Raw genomic sequence first — 22,568 nt, forward strand, 5'->3', positions numbered from 1 at the left:
AATGCTTATGGATGAATTGATTGTTTTTAATGAACCCACAACACTTCTCCTTAAAACAAAAGCCTCATTTTTTTAAACATCAATGTTCTTCCAGTGATATGGAATGGCTGTGAAGAATAGAATACTAAATTCTGTGAAGAATTTAAGTTGAGTGTTCTCCAAAGAACAATAGAGAGGAACATGGTGGGTGTGAACAGACCACCAATATGCTACCAATCATGGGGAAAAATAAAGATAAAAATGCCTTATTTTGTTTCCAAACTGATTCAATGTGAAACCAAATTCTTCAGTAGCTATATATACACAGAGGTGGGATTCAGCCGGTTCACACCAGTTCGGCAGAACTGATACCTAACTTTATGTTGAGTTCGGTGAACTGGTTGTTAAATGGCACTTGTAATCAGGGTTCTCTCTAAGGTGGGTGCAACAGCATTTTCTAAGCGCCATGGTAATGTTCATAGGGAAGCCTCCCTGCTTCCCAAGGTGAGAAACTTGTTTGATCTTTTCCCCTATCCATTGTACCTTCTCCTCCCTGCCTTCCCGTCCCATCCTCTCCTTGGGGTAGCTCCTGGCTTCCAGCTGGTCCAGTTGCAGTCACAGCATCTCATTATCCCAGGAGCATAGGCTCTCATTGGCTGAGCCCAGGTCTCTGCGGGGTGGCTCTTTGGGAAGGGCTGTTTGCCAACTGCTCATCCTGGGGCAGCGTTGCTTTGAGTATTCCAGACTGTGCTGTCACATCCTCCTTGGATGCTTGGAGTGGGGAGGGGATTGTTTCCTCTGGCCTACTGATGGGGGAGTTTTTGTCTTGGCAACTGTGGATCAAGGTTCAGAGGAGGCACAAGCATCATTGTTTTCCACCCACTCCACTCTTAACTTCTGGTCCCTTCACCAAGCCATGGGGTGGAGTAGCTGAAAGGCAGCTCTGCCTTGCTTTCTTTTCTCCTCCTCCTCGCCCCCCCTGCTCCCCCCCTCCCCCTCCCCCAAGCAGGCTTTTCAACAGGGGCCAAACAACTCTGAACTCAAGAGATTGCTTAAAAATTGGTGAATCAGTGAAACGTGTTGTGGAATTTTTAAGGCTAATGGTAAAACGTGGTCAGGCTTAATTTTTGCTTTGGTTTATATTTAGTGAGGAAAAAGATGCCAGCACATTTAGCACCGCCCCCCCCACCCTCCACAACCTAAGTGGGTTCTTTCTCCCCTTCTTTACTTCTTGCTTGATAGTGTCAGAGTCTATTGTCTCCCAAAAGATGGAGGGTGCAAAACAGGCAAAGGGAGAGAGGGAAAGGATTGTTTCAAGGATTCCTAAGATAATTCAGGGTAGGAGTTCTGCTGAAGTGAAAGTGTCCTGGATGTTCTTAAGAATAGCCTTAACACCAGCTCTCAGTTTCTTCCTTAAGAATCTTGGGCAGGGCTATTTACAGGAGTTAAATCAACAACTAGATATTAACATATTTGTTATGCGTCCAGGACTGTTGGGGATACAGAAATAGAAACTAATCCCTTACTTCAACAAGTTAAGATTCTAGTTAGTAGAACTAGACAATGGTTCCAACAATGAGATGAATAAAAGTCTATTAATCCACTTAGGTAGGGAACAATGTCACATTTTTAAACAAGGCTAGGGCATGACCTTGAATGAGTCATTTAACTTGACAAGACTTCAGTTTCTCATCCCAATAATACTGGAGTTGGAGCTGATGATCTAAGAGGTTGCTTCTAGCTCTAAATCTCTGATCCCATGATGGTAACGGCAGTTTAGGAAGGTTGGCTCATTTAGCGGTTTGTAGGATGAATAGGAGGGAAAGAGGTGGGAGAAAAAACTGGCCTGGGAGACTAGTGAGCAGAGAGCTTTACTTCTACTTGTGATGCAGAATGGCTTGAGCGTCAACTTCTGGTAGGACTTCTGTTTTTTGTTATATTCTCAAGGCATCCAGATTAGCTAGGTACTGAGGTACCTACTAATTCTGAAATTCTGTGAAGTAAGTGTCAGAGCCAGGTGATGTCAAATATAGGATTAGCAAAAAAAAAAAAAAAAAAAAAAAAAACCAAAACCTGAGAACTGCTCCTTACTCACATGGTTAGTGACTTATGCATGATTTGGACTGAAGTTGTCCAGTACTTAATAAATGCTTACTAAGTGACTGACTCCAAAAAACCAAACAACAACAACAAAAAAAAGGTCATTAGGGCAGAGAACCGGTTGTTAATTTATTTGAATCCCACCAATGTGTGTGTATATACACACACACACACACACACACACACACACATATGTGTGTATGTATATGTGTATATATGTGTGTACATACATGTGTGCATATATATTTATGTATATGTGTGTACATATGTGTACGTACACACACACACACACACACACACACACACACACACACACATATATATATAAACATTACTGGAAAAAGTGCTACCCTGGCTTCTTACTTACCTATCTGTAGGCAAGTATTTTCTGTGATGAGTATGTTAAAATTCAAAAACAATGTGGAGGTGAAGAATTCTACATTAAGAAAATATCTGGTCTACCATTTAAAAAAATTTTTTGCTGTAAAGAACAGCTTTGGAAAATAATTATTTAATAATCTGGAACCGAAGAGGAAAGCAATGAATTATAAATAACCAAGGATTTTAGACATACTTCTCCATTATTGTAGGTGGCCAAGAACTTCATTACTAGGGGTGGTCAAACAGAGTCTGAAGGCCCACCTGACAGGAATGCTGAAGAAAGAACTTATGTACACTATGGGCTACTGACCTAGACAACTTCTAATTGTATATCCTTTGTATGATTCTACATTCTATGCATAGTCTGGTTTTAAGCAGGAAAAGGAACATAAATATGTTTTTGTTTCTTCCAACCAGGTAAGCCTATTCTTTATTTCTCCACTGTGCAATCAGAATCACTGAATAATATGTACGTAATCAAGTGGATAATGGAGGCGATTATCCAGATAATTTAAGTTTCACAAAAATCCTTTGAAAGAACTCAATAAGCATGGCTAAAGTGATGGGGAGAGGGGGGAGGCTGAACCAGAACTTGAATAATTGTCTCAATTATTCGTGCTGCATGTAGACAAAGATGCTGGAAAGACAGTAGAGTAGAAACATCCCTGGATTTAGAATCAGAAGACCTGCATTTAAATTTCAGCTTCAGCAGGTGAGTGACCCTGAGCAAATCACATAATATCTCAGCTTCAGTTTCCTCTGCTGTAAATAAGGAAGATGGTGATACTTAGAACTTTCTATTTTCAACAACTTTAACTTAAATGAACATTTATTAAGTGTCTACTGTGTTCAGAATAGTGTACTTGGCACTAAAGGAAATGCAAGGATGAACTAAGACACAATCCCTTCCTTGGTGGTGGTGGTAGTAGTGGTGGTGGCAGCAATCTTGCACATGGAGACATAATATTAGGATTAGGTGATTGGAGCTTTATCACAGGTTACCAGCATAAGGGGTGAGAGGAGTACTTTCTCTTTCTATGTTGAACTCTTCCAGGGGGCCTCATGGTCTTCCCTTGGCTCATGCCACTGTTCAGTATAGATGTCTGGCTTACACCACCAAGATTTTGCTATGGTATTCTCTCCTGGTACTGGCCTTTCCTCCCAAACCCTTACAGGGTTAGACTTAGCATTATTTTGTATAAAAAAACACATATATTGGGGATACATGCTCAAAAATATTTTTCTGATAAGGCTGTATAATCAGAAGTCTGGAGATCACTGCTCCAGAACATAGTTATGAAATGGAAAATTATTATTTGCATAAATCAAAAAAAGATAAACATGATTTGCCTAAATTATCCAAAACCACAGAGAACTCTACAATAAAGTTATTTAAGGTCCCATCCAAAGTACCATCATATTCATTCCTAATGACAAGAGGGATATAGATACTATACAAGACTTCTGCTTTAAAACAAAAATGCAGATATAATTTTACAACAATCAAAAACTATAATAAAGACAGGTAGAATTAACATTCGTTTTTCTTCTAAAGGGGTATATCTTTTGCTTAATTTTAAATACTCAAATATTTTCCTTGAATAATCATTTTCAATAGTCCTAGAGGTTAATGATAATAACTGTTAGTTAATAACACTGCTAAGTTAATTAACTAATGGTTAAGTCCTTTGAAAAATGTCAATGCAGTTGTGGCCTATTCCCTAAAAATCCTTGATTTATAAAAATCTGGACTTAGAAACCAGACAAATCATGTAGATTATTCTCTCCAAGAAATAAAAATAAAAAACCCCCAGAGATTCCTTTATGAATTCCTCTAATATGTTTAAAATAGGATTTGCTTTTTTTAAAAATGAAATTTACATACAAATATTCAAAAACATTTTATAAATTCAAATACATCAATATTAGTACCATTCATTAAACTTATCCAGGGGTCAAACTTCTGGCAATCAACAGTTACAAAGTAGAAAGTCAGTAAATAAAGTACCTGGCCATGTAAAATAGCTATCCTAAAATTCCAGTACCGAAGTCATACATTTTATTCCTGAGGCTCTAAAAAAATTGTATTGACTCTTATTTAGCGTACTATTCTAACAGACTTGGTTATTTTGCTTCCCAAGGGATAAAAGCTTAAAAGCGGTAAAGGAGAATGAAAAATATTTCTCATTCTCTACTGTTAGAAAAATGGGGGTGGGGAGGGAGAAGAGTTACTGTATCTGAATCCTTTTCATTCATCTGCAGAATGAAAATGTGCACTTATTAAGAAATGAAAAAGAACAGAACCATCATGTGGCTAGAACCAATGAGTGATCTCTTTACTGCTGTGCAGGGATTCTGTATTGAGATCACTTCAAGTTGGCCATAGACCAAGAAAGTGGCCACAGTTCCTTGGAGTCAAAAGGCCACATGATCACTCTGGTTATGCAACGTTGGTAGCTGAAGACTTATGAACAAAATCAATCAAAACCTCTGATTCTAGATAAATCAGGCATGACTTCAATAGGCAGACCCTCAACATTCTGTTTTACTCTGCTTGGGGAGCAGTCCGAACTTTTTTATAATCAAAACCTCAGAATATTCATGTAAGTCAATGATGGCCTTTTCAATACAAACCCATAATTTTGGCAGCATGGGACAAACTATATACTCTGTCCCTCACCCCTTCCATAAAGTCTTAACAGATGGCATCATGAATTATAGAGGCAAAAATTTAAAAAGAAAAAAAGTGTGTTCTTTGGTGGTCAACCTTCTGGTGATGATCTTCTCTGAATTTAGCTAGGCCAGAACTCTGACAAGAACCCCCTGGCTCATACTCAAAGGTTTTCCAGCTGGTTGGACCCTGCAAAAACTTGTGCTCTACTGACATATTCTTTGAGAGGCCAGGGTCACCCTCATGCTACAATGGAGCAGGAAAGGTCTTTAAAGGAGGATTGACAACAACAGCAGCATTTAATTAATTATTCAAGTAGAATCTAGTACTAATAAAATAACACATGAAACAATCTGCTCCCAGGCTCCTCATGACACAATTATTACCTAATCACCTACCAAAACATCTTTAAAAGAGTCACCCCTATAGTCCTAGGATGAGGGGTTCTTAACCTAGGGTCTTTGAATTTAAAAAATTTTCTTATGTTTTGACAACTGTATTTCAATCTAATTTGTTTCCTTTGTAATCCTACATATTTTATTTTATGCATTCAGAAATATTCTGAGAAAGGGTCCATAGGTTTCATCAGACTGCCCAAGGGGCCCATGATGCGACAAAGGTCATGTTCTCATGAAGTCATGAGAAGCAGCCTGGCAGTTATGGAATCAGGCATACTGGAGTTCAAATGCCACCTCAGGCACATAACTTTTCAGGGAGTGAGTTTCCTTATCTATAATAAGAAGGGATTGGATTCAATGTCCAAGGTCCATCTAACTCTCAATCTATATCCTATAACCTTCCAAACTCTGCTTGATGAACGACGTGATGTTGATAGCAGCAGCTTCCTTTCACTTTTGGACAGCCTCTAATCAGTGGGAAGTTTTGTTGTTTTTTTGTTTTTTTTAACTCATATCAAGCTGGAAATTGCCTCTCTGAACTTACACTCATTGGCCTTCTTTATATACGTATCTTCTGTTGGAAAAACCTACTTCACAAAATTAAATAGTCATCTGAATAAAGAGGTTAGTTCTTAAATTAATTTATCAACTGAAACATCAAACAAATCAAAACGAGTAAAAAAATAAATGCAAATAACTCACGGTCCACATCCAGAAGGGCACGGACAGATTTAGCAAGTTCCCTGGATTCCTGGACCAAGTTTGCTGTGACATTGCGTCCATTCCTTCCGAGCTGAGGGAACAGCATTTGGGAACCTAACACCGATCTTCGGTCACTAAAGGACATGGGGAGGGAAATGGAGGGATGGAAAATAAAGTAGGATTATTTTTTTAAATCATGGGAATTGATATTCCTTTTACTAAAAAGAATAGCAATTAAGATGTCTTAAAAAACAGGACTCTTGGTTGGTGAGACGTTTGTGCAAAAGAAAAAGAGACCCATTCCTGGTATTATATTGAAAGATTCTAAGAATGCTGGAGTACCATCATTGGTAATTTTTAACCAGATCTGTGATTGTATGTCATTCATAAAATAGCCTCTTAAAAGGGTCCAAATTGTCAGCCAAATTTAAAACACTTTAAAGCATTTACTTTTCTTTTTAAAAAGTAGGTTCTGCATGACTCAAATACAACCTGATGCACTTGAGAAAGGACAAAGTTTTAGTGGGGGGAAAAAAGCAAAATACCTAGAAAGTGACACAATGTTGAACTGTGGGCAAAACTGTGATTATTTATGTATGTGTTATCTAGATATGCATTGAGCGGTTATCAGAACAGACAGGAGGACGCAGTGGAACGAAAATGGAGCCAGTTATCACAAGTTCAGGGGATCCGGAGTCCCACTCCTGCCACTAATAACTGTGTGACCTGGGTAAGTCACATACACTCAGTGCCTTCCTTTTCTCAAATGTAAAGATAGAGATTCTACTCGTAGCACATATTTTACAGCAGGATTCATAATTCAAATCCTGTTTTCCCCCCACAATACACTGGATCAAACAGAATGATGGGTGCTTTGTAACCATAATGTATTACATAAAAGCAAATTATGATTATTAACAGTGAGCCACAAAAAATTAAGCACCAGTTTGCTAAGTCAAGTACAATAGGAGGTCTTCACCTTTGTTTCCCTTGCAGAATTTCTAAGGCTGTCTACAGTAGATAGAATGCTAGGCTTGGAGTCAGGAGGACCTGAGTTCATATCTTGCCTTGGACTCTTACTAACTGTGGCTTTGGGTTATATCAAATAGCCTCTCTCAGCCTCGGTTTTCTTACACAGAAAATGACAGAGCTAGACAAGATGGCCTTTAATGTTCCTTCCAGCTCTAAATCTATGAATATTTATGACCCTCTGACTTGAGAAAAACAATGAGTACTCAAACTAGTTCACATTATGGCTTGAGGTAGGGCAAGGAAAAAATCTGACTAAAATAACTCCAGTATATAAAGGTATGTTTTTGATCCAGACTTGAGGTTTCTTCTGTATTTGAAACTTCCAATATGCAGGCTCCATTCACTGCTACACATAAGCAATTCACGTTAAAATTATCTTTGAAAATTGAATGAGAAATTGAAAGGCTAATTAATTTTTCCATAGTGACACAGCTCATATGTATCAGAGACAGAATTTGAAACTAGGTTTTCCTGGCTCCTAAGCAGTTTCTTTACTGGTTGGCTTGAATGAGCCAGAGAAATGGGGCTTCATTTGCTGGTGACATGGGGCTCTCCAAGAGCAATAAGCTATAATCCCTCACTGAATCTAGGAATCACATAAGAGCTTGCATGAATGGCCCTGGAAGTCTGCCAGGTTCATTCATCCCAAAGGACAGGGCATTATGTTAGAACATGGACAGAAGTTGACAATTGCAGGTATTTTTTGACATTCAATGTGAGAGTGGGAGGGAACACACACAGAGCACCTTGAATCAGAATGAGTCATCCTCATTCATTGAAAGGCCACTGTTGGATAACAAAAGGCACCAGGGATTATTTTGTGCATTTTAGCAAAAGGGGCCCAGCTGGAAGGAGATGATGTCCCAGTGAAGAGTGACAAATGCTATAAACCCATGTCACACCACCTGAAAAATTCATGAAGAGGAATCCCTTTTCTACACAGAGCAAAAGAGGGAGAGATCTGACAGGTGTATCAAAGTGACCTTAGACAAGGGATGCAGAATAAACAAATATTACTGGTGCTCTCGTGGCTCTTATCAGGAAATTTAAAGTGGGTCACTTTTGTATCAAGTCAGAAACATACTGTAGACAAGGGATGGCCAACGAGGACTACCAAAAAGATTTTTCTTCCTATATCTATTAGTTGATGTGAATGACAGAAAGAATGCATAATTTAAAAAAAATCTGGCTGGTTATAAAAACTTAGGAAATAAATTGAAATTGGCTAATGGGACCAAGCTTTTGATTGGTACTTTTTATTTATTTAAACAATTTAGGGGCAGCTAGGTTGCACAGTAGATGGCTGTGGAGTCAGGAGGACCCGAGTTCAAATCCAGCCTCAGACACTTGATGCTTATTAGCTGTGTGACCCTGGGAAAGTCACTTAACCCTGATTTCCTCACAAAAATAACAACCACAACCACAAGTTAAAGAGAGCTAACATGGCAGGGTAGGGCCACTAGGTAGTGCAGTGGATAGAGAACCAGCCCTGGAGTCAGGAGGAACTGAGTTCAAATCCTGCCTCAGACAGTTACTTGCTATGTGACCCTGAGGAAAGCACTTGAGCACTCTCAGCCTCAGTTTACTCAAAAGAGGCTAATAATAGCACCTACCTCACAGGGCTGTTGTGAGGATCAGTGAGAGAATGACATTATCTTAAACCTTAAAGCATTACCTATGTCTTGTTGCTGTTGTTATGGGTACCGCTGTTGTTGTACTGGCTATGAGACCTTGGGTGAGGTACTTAATCTCTAGGTACCCTAGCCAACTTTCTAAGACAGACTGCGGATAAAGTGCTGATCTGCCCAAGTGGAGGGATTTTCCAAACCAGAAGTTTTCCACATAATGAAAAAACAGATCCAGCCCCACCTGTAAAAACACAGAGAACTGGATTTGGAATGAGAGAAGCAGGTATTCAAAAACAGTCAGTCAACAAACATTTATTAAATGCCAACTATGTGTCAGGCACTGTGCTAAAGTGCTGGGGATACAAAGAAAGGTAAAATCAGTCATGTAGTCAATAAGCATTTATTAGGCACCAACTACGTGCCAGGCACCGTGCTAAAGTGCTGGGGATACAAAGAAAGGTAAACGACGGTCTCTGCTCTCAAGGAGCAACTGGTCTAATGGGGGAGACAACATGTAATTTCATATTATCTAAATTTAATATTACCTTAAATTTGACAAGGAAGAAGAATGATCAGAAAGTACTTCTTGAATTGTCTACAGATAAAGAAAACAACAAAGGACACACGTGAGTTTGATGACTTCTTTTAAAATGTTTTCAGTTCAAGCAACATTAATTGTCTACGGTGGGTATAGGGGAATCCACAGAAAAAAAACCAGACCTGTCCCTGCTCTGAAGGAGCTTCCCCTCTTCTGGAGATGCAATATGAATCTGAACAAGACGCTCTAAGGTCATGTGGGGAGGAGAAGAGCATGGGGGTGGAGTGGTAGAGGGGAGGCCGTGGGAATCGGGTAAGGCTTTAAAAAGAAGAGAACACCTGAGCCAGGTCTTGAAGGAAGATAAAGACTCATGTCTCCTCCATGACTTATTAGCCAATGTTGATTAATGTTTTCTAACCTTCTAAATCTGAGCTAGAGACTCTGTGTTAAAGATAAGTTTCTGCATTGTGGAAGGAAAAATCACTTCTACCTGCATGTACTTCTCAGAAATGCTAACCGATATAGAAGCATCTCTCTCCCTCTCCCTCCCTCTCTCTCTCTCTCTCTCTCCCTCTCTCTTTCTCTCTCTCTCTCTCTCTCTCTCTCTCTCTCTCTCTCTCTCTGTCTCCCCCCCTCCTTCCTTCCCCCCCCCTCTCTCTTTCTCTCTCTCTCCCTTTTCCCTCCCCGCCCAGTCTCTTCATACAGACATAGGGTTCTTGAGTATCACTTTCTCTGAAGGTCTGACAAAAATATGCCTTAAAAACTAATATGTTTTTGTCACCCGTTTCCAGTTATTTCTCTTCAAGTGTCTGGATCACAATAGCTTATGTGCGCCTTACCTGGGTATTTTTAAATCTTTCAGTCCTTCTTCCTGAAGTCAACACTATAGTCATGAGCAGTGATAACATTTCACCTAGCCATCAAATGTGAAGCTCTCCTTCAAAAGCCCTAACATTATTAATAATATCTTTATATATGTAAATCTACAAAGTGCCACCATCTATGCACATACACACGTGTCATACATAATACACACATGCACACACATGTGTATATGCATTTGTGTGCATATTATATAAATTGGTCTTTTTCTGAGCTAAGAATATTGAAGTTTACATTCTTCCTCCCCACCACCCCCATCTGATGGAGGAGCGTTCTCTTCTCTATGGAATGCATATGTATATATAATAAATCGCAGTCATGTACTGAGTATGTATTGATAGATATGCCCACGCTCTAGCTTCACCTATGATACACTCACTACAGAATAATGTGAACAGGCAAATTTACCTCAACAAAGTTCAACAACTTCTCGGTTGTAAGTTCAAAGGTTTTCCGAGCTGTCTCTGACTTCCGCAACTGGCAGTCCAACACTGTGATTCTCTTTCTTAAGTCTTGAAAATTTTCCTGGTGAGGAAACCCAGAAAGAAGGGGCTTAAGCATTTCTTCAAGGACGTACTACTGGCAGCTCCCCATTTCTCATATTTTCAGTTGTTGTTAACTAATAGCAAAAGTGTCCACAGAATTCCCTTTTCTCTGTCTTACTGGGGCACTCATCTGATGAGAGGCAGGGTGGTATAGGAGAATGAACATTGACCTAGGAGGAAGGAAGTTGTTGCTGGTCAGTCATTTTTCAGTCATGTATGTTGGGGTTTTCTTGGCAAAGATGCTGGGGTAGTTTGTCATCTCCTTCTCCAGCTCATTTAACAGATGGGGAAACTGAGGCAAATAGGGGTAAGTGATTTGCCCAGGGTCATGCAGCTAGTAAATGCCTGAGGCTAGATTTGAACTCATGAAGATGGGTTTTCCTGCCTTCAGGTCCAGCACTCTATCCAGTGTGCCACCTAGCTGCCCATATCCAGTAAGGAAGATCTGACCTAAAAGCCTACTTTCTGTGCTTACTACTTATGTGACCTTGGACTAGTCATTATTCTTTTACGGGCCTCAGTTTTCTCACCTATAAAAATGGGGTTTGAACTAGATGAACTTTAAGGTCCCTTCTACCCCTAAATCTATGGTCTTATCAATTAATCAACAGGCATTTTTATTAAGCACCTACTATGTGCCAGGCATTTTGCTCAGCTCTGGGCACACAAATATAAAATATCCCTCCTCTTAAGAAGCTTACATTCCATTGGGAGAGACAAGAAGAACATGTATAAGTACCCCCAAAATAAATGCAAAGGGAGTGGAGATAGGGCTGGACCTGGGATTTAGCAGGTATAGGGCATTCCAGAAGGGGAGAATCCTTTTACCAAAGAAGGTCGCCATTTTTTTTTTTTTTTTTGCCACATAGGGAGTCTTAGAGTTGCCTGGAGCACCAAGAGGTTTCAGTGACTTGCCCTGGGTCACAGAGCCAGCACCAGAGGCAGTGCTTGAACTTTCTCCCTCTGAGGCTGGCTTCCAAACTACTACACTGTGGTGAATGAATGAATGAAGCACTTATTGAGTGCTTCCTGCATGCAAAGTTCTGTGCTAAGTGCTGAAGACACGAATGGAAAAGACGGTCCCTGCTCTCTCTCATATTCTAATGGGGGAAGACAACATGTATTTCAGCCTCCAGGTTTCAGTTACAAGTCAGTCAGCCAATAAATACTTATTAAGTGCATACTACATACCAGGAGGCAGCCGTTACATCACACAGTGGAAAGAGTACCAGGCCTGGAGTCCTGAGTTCAAATCTGGCCTCAGGCACTTACTAGCTGTGTGACCCTGGGCAAGTCACTTACCCCTGTTTGCCTCAGTTTCCTCATCTGGCAAATGAGCTACAGAAGGAAATGGTGAACTACTCTAGTATCTTTGCCAAGAAAACCCTGAATGGAGTCATGGAGAGTCAGGCATGACTGAAAAAGACTCAAAAACAAGGGGTATTGGCAATGACGTAGCTATTCTGATAGAATCGTCATTGTTCAGCATTTTGATGTCCCAAGAGGTCATTAGGAACACTGTCTTGATGATATTACTATGAAACATAAAAGGAGAATTTATCTTAGGAAGAAGAAACGTTAAAGAGTGCCTCAAAGGACCCAAACCTTGAAATAAAACATTTGTTCGTTTTGTGTCAACTCCTTCTAAAAGTTATTGCTATTGAGAAAGGGTAAAGGTTTACAACAGCTTTCCATTTTCATTAAAATAAAGCATGGTTACTAGAAAGAGGAGCTGTGGTGTGATGGATAGAGAGCTGGCCTCAGGAGCAGGAAGTTCTGCCACTGTGCCCCTCACACATGCTGCTCATATGGTACTGGGCAAAACACTTAACCTGTCATGGTTCTAGTTGGTGTCAACCAGCACAGGTAGAAGGAATTTCTATGTATACCAATGAAATCACCAGTTCTTAGACCTATAATGACCAGAAAACTGTAATATACATTTTTTTTTAAAGTAGAGATTTTACTATTGAACCCTTTTTGAGACAGAAAAGGAAGATAAAAAAAATTTTAATAGTTTTGTTTAATAAACCACAATCATTCTGATAGCAAAATATACTTGGATACGTGATTAAAATGACTCATTTTAAGTAGGCATTACACTATTTCTAGAAGGAAGCTGCTGTCTACTTAACATCAGATTTATTAAATATGCACAATTAACTGGTACTTTTATTACTATAGATTTTCTTCCTTAGCCTTTAAGCTATTATCAAAAGGCAGAATATGTTCTTTGAGCACTGTATTAAATGGATAGCTCCTACAGTATCTTTTAAGAAAATTAGCAATGTAAATGTGGGTCTGAGTTTTGGGGAATTCAGGTTTATAGCCTCTTAGGGCATATTCTGAATGTATAAAGTTTAAAGCAAGTATTTAATAAGTGATCAGAACTGATGAGGTAGTAAACCTGGAGTAAAAATCACCCACTTTGTAAGGTAGCCATAAAGTTCAAAAAAAAAAAATCTATTTTTAGTGAAATAGTTTGCAACTCTCTGCTCTGTAACAAAATATGCATGTTGATTCCATCTTCAAATTATAATGAATGGAGTCAATCCTGATCATAGATTTAGAGCTGGAGGGAACACTGGAGGTTATTTAGTGCAATGCCCTTGTTTTTATAGCCCAGAGAGGCTGAGGCTTGCTCAGGGTCACACGGGGAGTAAGTAGTAGATCTGAGATCTAAACCTGGGTCATAAAATGAAAGGATCACATATTTGGATCTGGCAGGGACCTTAAAAAAGCCATTAGTCCCCAACCCTCATTTTACAGATGAGGAAACTGAGGCACAGAAAAGGTAAAGTGATTTGTTCAAAGTCACGCATCTAGCAAGTAGCAGGGCTTACATTTGAACTCGGGTCCTCTGTCTCCAAATTCATCATACTTTCTACTGCACCACACTGCCTAGCTATTGCATAAAAAATAATAATAATTGGTTCAAATTTTATTCCCTGAGACATGTATATCATTTTATTTTGTTGTCAAAAAAAAAAAACACCAAAACTTGGTTAAAACATATGGTACCCTTTAAATTTGGAGTAAGGTGATGGGGAGGATTAATTTCAAAACAAACATTTCTTAGGGACAGGAGGATGAGGGAGGACCTTGGTCTTTCACTGCTTAAATGTATCACCTTCAAATATTATATTCTTTTTTTAAAAATTCAATAAAAATAAACTGGGATTCTTAGGAACAGAAAAGGCCATCACTGCCCGCAATTCAGTGTTAATGCAGTCCTTCTAGAAGTGAGGCTATGACCTTTGCCACACTGACTGATGACCCAAATAAATTTGGGGCTCCTGCTCTTCTCAACCCAAAGATCTCTAGAGAAAGGAGGACTCGTGACCTTCTTATTACTCCTTTCATGACACATCGTTCCAGTTATTGAAAGAAAAAAAAAAAGACAAACACTGACCTACTTTAGAAGAGCGCATGAAAAGAAAATGAAAACAGGATATATGACAACAGAAAGGAAACCATGGTAACTATGAGGAGGGAGGGAGAAAGGAAGGGGAAGAGTGAGAGACAGAGAGAGGCGGGGAGAGAGAAGGAGGTAGAAAGAGACAAAGAGGGAGGGAGAGAGAAGGAGAGAAAGAGAGAGAGCATCAGGGAGAGAGAAAGTGAGAGGGAGAGAAGGAAAGAGAGAAAGAAAGGAGAGGAAGAGAGAGGGAGGAAGGGTGGGAAGGAGGAGGGAAAGAGAAGGAGTGAGAGAGCATTGTTTTGCTTACTTGGCTCTGGCCAGAGTGATCAGCGAGCTGAGCCTTCAGCTCTATAATTTCAGCCTCTAATAGGCGAATTACTTCCTCATAGTCCATCTCCATTCCATGGGCCTGTCTCTGTGCTGCTTCGGCAAGATGAAGCCTGCTTCGCAGCGCTCTCGTTTCTTCTACGACGGCCTTAGCTTCCTAGAGAACGACGAAATAGATTCCATTTTAAAACATCACTCAGAGTAATGGTTCAGCGGCTCAAACAAAATATTTTCCTCCTATATCGGGAGGGAAAATGAGGTTAACCAAAATTTTACTCTTTAGCTTCCAATGTGAACAAGCAGGCTGATTATAACAGAAGACAACTCACTATCAGATCGATAGTCACTGTGATGAATGATGCTGGATGCCATATGACATTTTTCTTCCTTAGGGACAATACTGCAAACTTGGATCACATATAGCCTTATGAGATGAAGCATATTTTAGTGGCTAGAGAACCGGCTGTGGGATCAGGAAGAACTAGAGTCAAGTCCAGCCTTTGACACTGAAGGGATGTGTGACCTTGGGCGAGTTACTGAACTTACTTGTCAGTGCCCCCAACAATCTTCCAAGACTATCAATTATAGATCTTTAATAGTAGAGGAGGTTCCCATACCAAGAATTTCCTAGTCACCAAATCACAATATAGATCTGGAGCATGTTGCTTTATGCAGCCAGCATTAATATTCTGAAAACACAAAGAAGAGGAAAGAACAGAAAATGAAAACATATGGGTGACAGATGGTTTGGAGGGGATAAAAGCAGGTAATAGTGAAAAGAAATGCAAGGTGGGGGGAGGGTTAGAGCTTAGCCCCTGGTGGATCCTGAGGCTTCATCACCTCATGGAACAATAACCTTCTTGATGGTCTCCCCCCTCTCAAGTTTTTTCCATCTCCAGTCCATCTTCCTCTCAGTTGTCAAATTAACCTTCCTAAAACACAAGTCTGACCATATCCTACTCAATAATTTCTAATGGTACCTGTTCACTTACGAGAAAAAGAAGAAAAAAAAAACTTTGTCTGGCATTCAAAGCCCATCCTAATCTGGCCCCCTCCTACTTTTCCAGTCTTCTTACAACTTATTCACCCCCACGTTGTCTGCAATCTAGTGATACTGGCTTCATTGCTATTCCTCAGAACCATCTCCTGACTCTGTCCCCCATCCCCAAAACTCTTTGCTTTCTTATTTTCTGCAGGCCTCCCTGGCTTCTCCCACCTTCACCAAAAAGACTTTCCTATTCCTCCTTAACTTTAGTGCATTCTTTCTGAGATCATCACCAATTTATCTCATCTTATGTCTGGTTTGTACAGAGCTTGTATGTTGTCTTCTCCATTAGAATATGAGTACCTTGAGAGCTGGGATTGTTGTTTTCCTTTCTTTGTATCTCCAACACTTAGCACAGTATCTGGCATATAGTAAGAGCTTAATAAATGCTTATTGATTCACTATTTTGGGTCAGTGCTTTTCTATAGACCTGAATGTCTTTGCTTTTTTGGGAGGAGGGAGGTATAATAAAAAAGCGGACTTTTATAGTAAAATTTGGATCTTCTACATAATGCAAAGCCATGAACATAGAAACCTTCCAACATTTAAAATTGTATTAAAGCATAAAGTGTACCAAAGATAATTTAGGGTATTCCCTTTTTGGTAAATGTCAGAGAACATAAATCATTCTCTTCCACAAATCACCTCCTGGTGTTTCTGCCAAAGACAGTATCATGGGCTGGACGGACCACTTCTCAGACCTCATTTCAAATTCTTCCCTTTTTTTTTTGCTATTTAATGCAAGAACACTCTTCTCTGTGGAACTGGATTATCTGCCTCTAACTCCACCCACAAAATATTTATCAAGCACCAACTGAGGTATTATCATAGGTACTGGAGTTACAAAGACAAAATTAAAGAATTAATTAATCAAAACTATTTATGAAGCTCCAACTACTTGTCAGGCCCTGAGCTAGATATGGAGACACAACTACAAAGAAACAAAATAATCCCTGCTCTGAAGCAGCTTACATTCTATTGGAGGAGACAACAGCCACATATAGCTGTATTTACAGAATAAATGATGCAGAATAAATCCAAAATAAATATAAGGTACTTAAATGAAAGGTAATTAGAGGAAAGCATGATAGGATGGAGGGGATCTGTAAAGGCTTCATGAAGAAGGTAGTGCTTGAGCTGTGGCTTAAAGAAAGTTAGGCATTCTGTGAAGCAGAGATTAGGAAAGAGTATATCCCAGATATGAGGGCTAGCTCGGAGACTGGAGTGCTACATGTGAGCCATGTAGACTGCAGGAAGTGGAATAAAGTATAAGGTGGCTTGAAGGACAGGCTGGGCCCAAGTTATGATGGGCTTATAAGCCAAACAAAAGAATTTATATTTTATTCTGGAGGCAATAAGGGAATTTATCAAGTAGGGGAGTAAAAGGGTCAGATCTGCACTTATACGCTTTGGCAGTTATCTTGAGGATGGGTTGAAGACTTGAAGCATGGAGACCAATTAGGAGGCCACAGCAGGAGGTGAGGAGAGAGGTGATAAAGGCCTGAACTGAGATCATGACTATGTGACTAGTGAGAAGAAGACACATATGAGAGATGCTATTAACTAATACATAGTAAAATTTGACAACTGATGAGTTATGGGGGATGATGAAGAGTGAGAAGTAGAGGATGATGCCAAAGTTACAAACTTGGAGACTGGAAGAATGGTGGTAGCCTCAACAGAAATAGGGAAATCCAGTAGAGGGGGGGTTTTGGGGAAAGAGTAACAAGTTCTGTTTTGTACGTGTTGGATATGAGAAGTCTCTGGGACGTTCAGTTTGAAATGATACAGGACTAAATAAAGCTCAGGAAAGAGATTTTGGCTGAAGATATAGATCTGGGGGTCATCTGCATAGACATGATAATAAAGCCCATAAGACCTGATGAGGTCATCAACATAAAATATAGAGACAGAAGAGGGCCCTAAACAGAGCCTTAGTTAGATATGATATGTATGATGATGATAATGTAGCACAAAAGCCAAGGAGGAATGGTCATGTAGAACCCAGAGAAGAGAGTATAGAGGAGATGGTTTACAACAGTGTCAAAGACAGCAGAAAGGTCAAGAATATGGTTTGAGGAAAGACCATCAAATCCAGCAAGTAAGAGACTGCTAATAGCTTTAGAGAATGCAATTTCAGTAGAGTAATGAGCTCAGAAGCCAGATCACAAATGGCTGACTAATAAGAGGACAGGAAAGAGAGGCCATGAATGGTTCTTGCTCACACAAGCCATTCCATCTCCTGACTCTGGGAATCTTCGTGGGCTGTCCTCCAAGCCTGGAATTCTCTCCACCTCGGGGCTTTCCTGACTCTCTTCAGGTCCTAGCTAAAATCCCACCTTCTACAAGAGGGCTGTTCAGATACCCCTTAAAGCTAGTAGCTCTGTTGATTATTTTCAATTTATTCTGTTTTTATCTTGTTTGTACACAGTTGTTTGCATGCTGTCTCCCCCATTAAACTATGAGCTCCTTAAGAGTAGAGGCTGTTTTTTGCCTTTAAAAGAAAATATCCCTAGTGCTTAGCACAGTTCCTAGTACACAGTAGGTACTTAATAAATTTTTATAGCCTTGCTAGCTGTAGACAGTATTTTTCCCCTAACAATTTGTCTGAGAAAGGAAGGAGAGGCATAGGACAATAGTTTAAAGGAATGGTAGAGTTTAATGATACTTTTTTTTCCTTAAAGGATGGAAGAGATCTGGTCATATTAGGAAGGAGAGGCATAGGACAATAGTTTAAAGGAATGGTAGAGTTTAATGATACTTTTTTTTCCTTAAAGGATGGAAGAGATCTGGTCATATTTGAAGGGAGTGGGGAATAAAATGGCAGACAGGGAAAGAGTGAAGATTAGAAAGAGGGGTGATAACAGGATTTAGTTGGAGAAGATGGGGTAAGGTGTATATGAAGGCTGTATATCTAGATTTGCATTTTGAGCACAAGTCTTTTCCACCTATTTTCATTTCTTGAGAGTAACATCATAAGACCCAGTCCTAGATGAGACCTTTGGGTTCATCTATTCCAAACCTTTGTTTTACACATGAGGACAATGAAGTCAAGAGAAATAAAGCGATTTGCCCAAAGCCACACAGGTATTACATAGGGGAGCTAGAATTGAAGCTAAGTCTTGTAACGCCAAAGGGCAACTAGGTGGCCCAGTAGATAGAATGCTGGGCCTGGATTAAGGAAGACTCATCTTCTTGAGTTCAAATCCAGCCTCACTTACTAACTGTGTGACTCTTAACCCTGTCACTTAACCCTGTTTGCCTCAGTTTCCTCATTTGTAAAATGAGCTGGAGAAGGAAACGGCAAACCCCTCAAGGATCTTCGCCAAGAAAATCACAAATGGGGTCACAAAGAGTTGGACACAACTGAAATGACCAAACAATAACAACTTGTAATTCCAAACCTGGTGTTTATAACAGGATTAACACACTTTCTCCAGTGTGAGCCAAAAGCAACAAGGAATTTAAGAACTATTGGTAAACAAATTCTTATGAGTCAGCTTCCAATAGCATTATATTATTATCCATGAATATTTATCAAGTTCTGACTATAGCTAGGCAACTATGCTAGATATTAGGTACATAAGGAGGGGTGGTATCTCTGTCTTTAAGGGGGTTATAATTTAGTTGAGGAAATAAAACTGACAAAAACATAAATCATAAAACAAGGCAGCAAATGTTAAGTACCAAAGTAGGTAACACATACAATAAGTGTTCTAGGGTTCATGGTAGGAAGGGCTCACCGAAGACTAGGGAGTTAAGAAAGGTTTTGTAAAAGAGGAAAAACTTGAGATGGTCTTTAAAGAAAGGGAAGGTTTAGGTAAATGAAGACAAGGACACTCCAGGCAGGAGAAATAGTGTGCATAAAGTTAGGGAGGCAGAACTGATCGATTAGTTCATATATGGGAATGTTGGGAGATAAGGCTAGAGAGGTGAGTGAGGTCCGACTGTGAAGAACTTTGAATACCAGAGTGAAGAGTGTTGACTTTATTGTATTGATGAAAGTTGACTTCTAGCCATTGCTGGATTTGGGGCAGGAGAATAATTACTAAAGCAAAATGGTGTTTGGAGAAGGTTCGTCTGGCAGTGGTCAGCAGGGCAGGATGAGCTGTCATGGCAAGAAGCAATAGGGTATTAACTCTTAATGTACTAAATATTCAACAAATGTTTCTATATGATAATATAAGTCTTGTTCTGCTCTGTTTATGCTTGTTAGGGTTTAGGAGTAGATAACGGAATATATTCAACATCTTTTCATGGTAACCTAATCCTATCGAGTGCTTTCTTCTAGTTTCCATACAAATGAACTTCAAATATTTATGGAATTCCAAGGGGGGGAAAGAATACCATGGAATATTCTAAGATTAAAATGGTCACCAATTGGATAATCTTTTTCTTTCAAACTAATTTCATATGAAAAATGAAGTTTTCAAAAGAAGAAATATAAACTATCAATAACTATATGAAAAATAAGTTATCAATCACTAATAACAAGAGAAATGCAAATGAAAATAATTACAAAGTTTTGTCTCTGACTAATTACACTGTTAAAAAGGTGATGATATATGATAACGGATGGTAAGTTAATATTGGAGGATCTGTGCATACTGTTACACTGTTGGTAAAGGTGTAAACCAATCTAACCACTGTGAAAAATAATTTGGAATTATGTAATAAAAGTGGCTAAACTTTTCATATCCAGCAATTTTACTTAGGTATACACCACCAGGTTTCAAAGGGGCAAGGGAACAAGCATTTATTGAGAGTCTCCTATGTGCAAGACTCTGTGCTAAGTGCTTTACAAATATTATCCTATTTGATGATACTGCAGAATACTATCAAAGGCAGAATAAAAGTCTTATATATTACTAGTAATCCTTTGTGTATTCCAAAACATGAGAAACAAGGTGGATATTCATTAAGTAGACAATAGCTAAACAAACTGTGATATATAAATATAATGGAATACCACTATGCACCAAGAGATGGTAAACAGGAAAGATTAGGAAAGACATAGGAAGATTTAGTGAACTGATGCATAGTGAAGTAGAACCAGAAGAAAAAAAAAACACAATGACTACAATGATGTAAACATGAACAACACTACAGTGGAGCTGAGCACGGCCAGTCTTGTTTGGGAAGATAACAGGTGATGAAAAATACTGTCTTCTTTTAGCATATATTTGGGTGCACACGAGCATAACGCTCACATGATACAATAACCGTTAGCCACTTTTGTTTAGCTGTTTTTCTCTGTTATAAGGATGGGTTGCAAATGACTGAAGTATAAAAAAGAGGCAGTAATGAAACTCAAAACAATGAAAACAAAATAGTGCCATACAACTCTCATTTTCTTTTAAAAAGAAATGTTTATGTTGGCTTAAAGAATATTAGTTATAGACTAAATGTAGCTAGAAGTTTAATACCCTGTAAAATGTAGTTGGAGGGAAAAAAAAATCAGAGTTTTTCAAGCAGAATAAATTGATACTATTTGGTAGATGCATAAATGTCAGCTTGGCAAATGTAACCCCTTAGCAAAGTTCTAGTCCAATTCCCACCAAATGGCTAATTAAAAGATTGCTACATGGAAACAATGAAAAGACCATGAATAAAAGATGACAGTATGTGTTTGATTTAGAAAAGCAGTATAATATAAATCCACTGCGCCCCCTCCTTTTTTCTTCAGGTTTTGTTGTTCAGTCATTTCAGTCACATCTGACTTTTTATGACCCTATTTGGAGTTTTCTTGGCACAGATACTGGCGTCGTTTGCCATTTCCTTCTTCATCTCATTGTACAGATAGGAAACTGAGGAAAAGAAGGCTAAGTGACTTGCCCAGGGTCACTTAGCTAGGCAGTGTCTGAGGCCAGATTTGAAATCAGGAAGAAGAATCTCCCTGACTTCAGGGCTAGCATTCTATCCATGGTGTTACCTAGCTTGCTCCTAATAAATAATTGTAGAGTCTCCTAAATATATGATGATTATTCAGAAGCTTACCAGTATTTACTGTGGACCTGAATTCCCACCAAGGAACATATATTGTTAGTTCACTAATTCCACCCTCCCCACCCCCACCCATTAAGGTAGAGTTTAATTCTTTTGGAAGAGTTAGAGTAATAATAATCAATAATAATAGCTATCATTTAAATGGAACTTAAGGTTTTGCAAGCTGCTTTACAGGCTATCTCATTTGACTCTCACAACACCCCTGGGAGGTAGATGCTATTATGACCCCCATGTTAAATGACTAGTGCAGGGTCACAAAGCTAGGGAATATCTGAGGCCAAATTGGAACTCAGGTCTTTCTGACTCCTGATCCAATATTCAACCTACTGCACCACCTCACTACTCTGTATGAAAAGAGCTAATATAAAGCAAGAAGAAATCTATACACAATAGTACTGTAAAAAGCACTAAATAGAAAACTCTACCAGTTAAAAAGTAGTTAATATTATGGACCTTGAATTTATTATGATTTCACTCATTTCCTATGAAGTCACAACATTCTCTTTTTATAAAACAGAAGATTGCTACTTACTTATTTCAGAGACAAGATTATGGGAAAGTTGGGTCAAATGCTGTTTGAGAAAAAAATGATTCAGCCTAACAAAAATATTTTTAGGCTGATAATGTCTCAGTAATATGGTGTTAGAATGTAAAGCAGTGTACAATGGCTATACATTTTTTATATGCCAAAACAGCATAGTATAGTCAAAAGTGGCCTGGATCTAGGAGCAAAGAAGAATGAGATTTAAATTATGGCTCTTAAACTTACTGGGAAGGTAGGTGGCACAGTGGGTAGAGTGCTGGGCTAGGAGTCAGGAAGAGCTGAGTTCAAATGCAGTCTCAGACACTTACTACCTGTACAACCCTGGGTAAGTCATTTAACCCTGTATGCCTCAGTTTCCTCATATGTACAATG

General features: G+C 39.1%; 1 protein-coding gene across 2 annotated transcripts in view; it reads right to left on the reverse strand.

Moving 5' to 3' along the window:
• Positions 1–22,568, reverse strand: part of STXBP4 (syntaxin binding protein 4) — a 228,831-nt gene that overhangs the window by 83,922 nt on the left and 122,341 nt on the right. For both annotated transcript variants that reach the window (XM_036753251.1, XM_036753252.1), the window contains exons 12-15: positions 14,582–14,758; positions 10,720–10,836; positions 9,437–9,486; positions 6,232–6,365 (exon numbers count right to left, since the gene is read on the reverse strand). In XM_036753251.1, the coding sequence (XP_036609146.1) occupies positions 6,232–6,365; positions 9,437–9,486; positions 10,720–10,836; positions 14,582–14,758 (478 nt within the window). The remainder of the gene's footprint in view (positions 1–6,231; positions 6,366–9,436; positions 9,487–10,719; positions 10,837–14,581; positions 14,759–22,568) is intronic.

Source organism: Trichosurus vulpecula, chromosome 4 (genome assembly GCF_011100635.1).
Source record: "Trichosurus vulpecula isolate mTriVul1 chromosome 4, mTriVul1.pri, whole genome shotgun sequence".
NCBI lineage: Eukaryota > Metazoa > Chordata > Mammalia > Diprotodontia > Phalangeridae > Trichosurus > Trichosurus vulpecula.